This window comes from Dipteris shenzhenensis, chromosome 25 (genome assembly GCF_047967505.1).
Source record: "Dipteris shenzhenensis isolate YYH24624 ecotype China chromosome 25, Dip_SZ_1.0, whole genome shotgun sequence".
NCBI classification, from domain to species: domain Eukaryota; kingdom Viridiplantae; phylum Streptophyta; class Polypodiopsida; order Gleicheniales; family Dipteridaceae; genus Dipteris; species Dipteris shenzhenensis.
The window spans coordinates 15,699,380-15,703,650 of NC_141620.1; the positions used below are offsets into that span (position 1 = coordinate 15,699,380).

At 41.8% G+C, this 4,271-nt stretch overlaps 1 protein-coding gene across 1 annotated transcript; it reads left to right on the top strand.

The window, feature by feature from the left end:
* Positions 1–1,060: 1,060 nt before the first annotated feature.
* Positions 1,061–3,874, top strand: LOC147885505 (putative LRR receptor-like serine/threonine-protein kinase At5g48740). The gene is made up of 7 exons (XM_087396634.1): positions 1,061–1,300; positions 1,414–1,673; positions 1,897–2,023; positions 2,122–2,190; positions 2,312–2,507; positions 2,929–3,067; positions 3,194–3,874. Exons 1-7 carry the CDS (start codon positions 1,228–1,230, stop codon positions 3,479–3,481), a joined length of 1,152 nt encoding a protein of 383 aa, XP_087252760.1. The 5' UTR covers positions 1,061–1,227; the 3' UTR covers positions 3,482–3,874.
* The last annotated feature ends 397 nt before the right edge of the window (positions 3,875–4,271 follow it).

Sequence of the window (4,271 nt, forward strand, 5' to 3'; positions counted from 1 at the left end):
TTGCATCTAGTTTATCTAAGCCGTGCACCCCTTTCACTTTCTGTAGGCCATTTCTTAGATTAGAGAGTATCGCCTCTCGCCTCTCCTTTTCTTGCGTTTTGTTGAAGCCCACAGACTTCTCGGATCGGAATGATCATGCATTGGTTTTGCTCTATGTTCAACCGCTGGAGCCACGTTGGTCCTTTTGATTGACAACATCTTCAACATTGTGCGCCCAAGCTGTTTTCCCTTTGTTTCAGGGGATACGAACATAGCTAATGCCACACTCTTTGCATCTAGTTTATCTAAGCTGTGCACCCCTTTCACTTTCTGTAGGCCATTTCTCAAGTTAGAGAGCATCGCCTCTCGGGCGTGCATCTCTCAAGGTGTTGGTAGGGTTGTTACTCTATGAACTTTAGGGTGCAGACTAAAGCTTGTGAAGACTCGAGACTGGTAATCACCTGAATGGCCTGATGTTGTTGCCTCGAATGCTCCCACCAATCGTGACACCACAGCTCGTGTTCTTCGCTCCGATGGCAATGATCGAATGCGTGCATCTGCAACCGCTTCTTGCTGTTGCTCTGCAAGGAGTCTTCTTTGTCTACATAAATCCAAGTTGACTCTATCCCTCTCCTGGCTAGCTACTCACTCTCTTAGACTTTGTCAAGTACCTATGATTTTCAAGGAGCACTTTGAAATGTGGCTAGCTACTCACTCTCTTAGACTTTGTCAAGTACCTATGATTTTCAAGGATCACTTTGAAATGCAACAATATCAGTGCTCACATTTTGAGGTGGAGCTTGGTATCAGGGCATAAGGGCGGGTAAAGATCCTCTACTATCACTTGTGGGGAGAGAGAAGCATTCATTGGCCATATGTCTCAAAGCAATGGGACGTGGGTCAATGTAAATAAAGCAATTGAAGGGGTGGAAGCTAATGAGTTTAGAGGCTAGCAACGAAAGAGTATTTCAAAAATTTTAAGTCGAAAGATTTGGTCTTGGTGGGCTTAGTCAAAGACGAATCTTCTTATAAAGAAAAGTAAACAGCAAAACTAAGACAAAGTTCGTCCTTCATAATATTCTCATCTTCCGTCGCATCTTTAGCTTCGTCCAACTCTTACCATCGGTACGTAACACGTCCATCCTTCCTTAATCAATTGCACCGCTCTTATTCCGTTCCATTCACTACGCCCACTGCAGTCGTTCATGCGAAAATTGACTGCATCCTGGAGACGCCCACAAGCAGCTCATGGAGCACAGACGGGAGAGAGCACAGACGGGAGGCATCGGTAGATTGCCCACCCCCTTCGAAGTACAAACAGGTGCCTTTCCAAGGCCGTCCTCCTATCTTTATTTCTTTCTTTTCTGTAACGAGGTATCAAGCATGAAACAGGATGTGATGAAGTGACCAAAGGTTGTCTTCTGCGCTTTTCAGTGACTACCGCCCTCGGCTCCGAATTGTCGAAATTCCTGGAGAGGATTGTCATTGAATCTAATGATCCGCCAAAGGCTATTTCTGGATTGCAGCGATTCTCACGCGAAGAAGTTAAACAAATCACAGAGAACCTGAAGACGAAGCTCGGAGAGGGGGGTTTCGGGCCTGTGTATTACGGAAAACTCAGAAGTGGTAAGCAGGTAGCTGTCAAGAGGCTATCAAAGGCTTCTAGGCAAGGAGCAAATGAGTTTTTGAACGAGGTATGGAATGAAATTTTGTGATTTTGCCTTTGTCAGGTTGTGTGCTTCGTTATCGGCCATTATGACTCGTTTGTTTAATTAGCTGAGCGATTGAACTGCCAAATTGTGCCCTGTGTATCCTTTGTTTCATGTTTCATTTGCCAAAAACAAAACACTCTTTGAGAAATGGGAATTGGGGTAGCGATTGGAGATTGCCTAACTTTTCGTGACTGCTCATTTTCAGTTGTCGGTTTTATCTCGAGTAAACCATAAAAATCTGGTATCATTGATGGGATACTGTAATCAATACAACGAGAGGATTCTTGTATATGAGTACATGCCTAAAGGAACAGTACATGATCATCTGCACGGTACTTCTAGCAAACTAGCCCTGCTCACATATAATATGTGTGGACCTTCCTGCCGAAAGGCATTTGATATATAATAGCCTTGAGGTGGTTGAATGTAGGTATTGATGCTGTAAACGAACCTCTGGATTGGCTAGCAAGACTCAGAATTGCAGTTAACGCAGCTAATGGTAACATATGTGTACAAGTTTCGAATTCCATCGTGAATTGGTGATGCTATTTATGCTTGAAAGCTTGTTGGCAGTAGCCTAAGGCTTACATTGTCGATTCCTTTTGTCAATGGGAAAACAGGATTGAAGTATCTACATACTGATTGCACTCCAAATGTCATTCATCGAGACATCAAAAGCACCAACATTCTGTTGGACGAGAAGCTAATTGGAAAAGTTGCTGACTTCGGGCTCTCAAAGCTCATTCCCAAAGAAATGGAGGCGGCTACTCATATAACCACCAATGTCAAGGGAACTTTTGGTTATCTAGACCCAGAGTGAGTAACAACAATATCTTGGTAATCATGGTTAGGAATCATGTCCAGCTGTATATGGCAACGTATACTTTACTCGAAGTCTGGTAGCGCATTGTGGTCTTTGAATAATTGTTCGTTTCGACGATAGTCTCTCACTGTTGTAAATTTTTTAAAACAATGTAATGATGCTCTAGAATCGTCTCCACTTGTGATCCCACCTGCATATAAGTTGCAATAGGTATCTAAACGAGATCTAAACTGGGTTAAATTTCTAGTTTTGCTCCTCAAGGCAATGAGTCCCGTAGTGCTATCTTGTATGTAAACTTCGAAGAGATACTCTCTTATGTACTAAAAACATGATAGTATGCTCAGTGTAAGGTTAGGGAATTAGCAATGTACATACGCTAATCAGTCACTATGTTTGGCGGACTGCCTTGTGCAGATATGCAATGTTGGAAAGGCTTACAGAGAAAAGCGATGTCTACAGCTTTGGTATAGTGCTATTAGAATTGATATCTGGGCGGAAAGCTATCATTGAGGTTTCCACTCCCGAACCTAGTGTCGTGAACATCAAGGATTGGGTATGCGCTATATTTTGAGATTTTTGATTGCACGATTCTTTAGCAGAAGCCTGGCTGTCTTTTGTCATGCGTATTAAAACAAAGAGAGATGAACTATAGTTGATCCATTGTTGCGTGATTTGTCAGGCTGGTCCTCACATCCGTGATGGCGACCTTGAATGGATTGTGGATCGAACAATTCGAGATCAGATATCAAGTCTAGAAGCCTTGAAGAAGATGGCAGACATAGCTCTAAGGAGTGTTGATTACCACTCGGCCCTGAGGCCAACAAGTACTGAAGTGGTCAAAAACTTGGAAGAGGCTTTACAACTGGAATTGAGCAAAAAAGTATCGGTAGAGAATCAACAACCGAAGAGTACACAATATACCACGAACGACTTCAGAGAGATTGAAATTTCAAACATTTCAAGTTAACACAAAGCATGACTCGTGAATACTAGTATAGTAAGAAAGCGACCTCAATTTATTTACACCACAAGACAAGAGACCTCACAAAGGCTGTACACCAAAGAGAGCTCACAAAGGGTATACACCAAAAGGAATAGACATTTACCTCGTGCACACCAATTGAATGCTATGCTAGTTCTTATGAGGCTCGTGGGTCATGAAGGAAGTTTAGTTTTTCCTCCCCAAGAAAGAATCATTTGCTATGTACAACTCTCCACATGCACACGTCCGCTAGTTGGGAATTCTGTGGCTCCATTTAATTCTCTTTTACAAGAGAGATTGTAGAATTTTGTTCGATCGGATTGTCAATATGAAATCAATTTGTACTCATTTGTTCCAATTTCCTATTAAGATGATATCATACTCGATGCACATTCATAATGTGCAATGGTGTTACTTCCCTAAGCTTTTAGTACATCAAAATGTGCAATGGTCTTACTTGCGATTTCCTATTAAGATGACATCGTAGTTGATGCACATTCATTCATAATGTGCAATTGTCTTAGTTCCCTTAGCTTGTGGTATAACAAAATGATGGTTGATCATGGTATTTAGCCATAGCTTTTAGATATGGCATAGTGAGGTACATCATTAAAAAGTAGTCCTGCAGTATTGTTCGTTCATTCTTTGTCTACTTTGGCATAATCAAGTTGAGATCAAGTCTTGCTTATGTGCTCAAACCACACACACACACACACACACACACCATTTCTTGACAATCAAGTTCTAGAATTGACGGTCTTTTTAGGCCATCTTT

What these genes read in the sequence shown, in the direction of transcription:
- LOC147885505 (XM_087396634.1), top strand. Translation starts at nt 1,228, where the DNA reads ATGGAGCACAGACGGGAGAGAGCACAGACGGGAGGCATCGGTAGATTG. An exon ending in CCCCTTCGAAGTACAAACAG is followed by an intron (nt 1,301 to 1,413) that starts GTGCCTTTCCAA and finishes TGCGCTTTTCAG; the next exon opens with TGACTACCGCCCTCGGCTCC. An exon ending in TGCAGTTAACGCAGCTAATG is followed by an intron (nt 2,191 to 2,311) that starts GTAACATATGTG and finishes ATGGGAAAACAG; the next exon opens with GATTGAAGTATCTACATACT.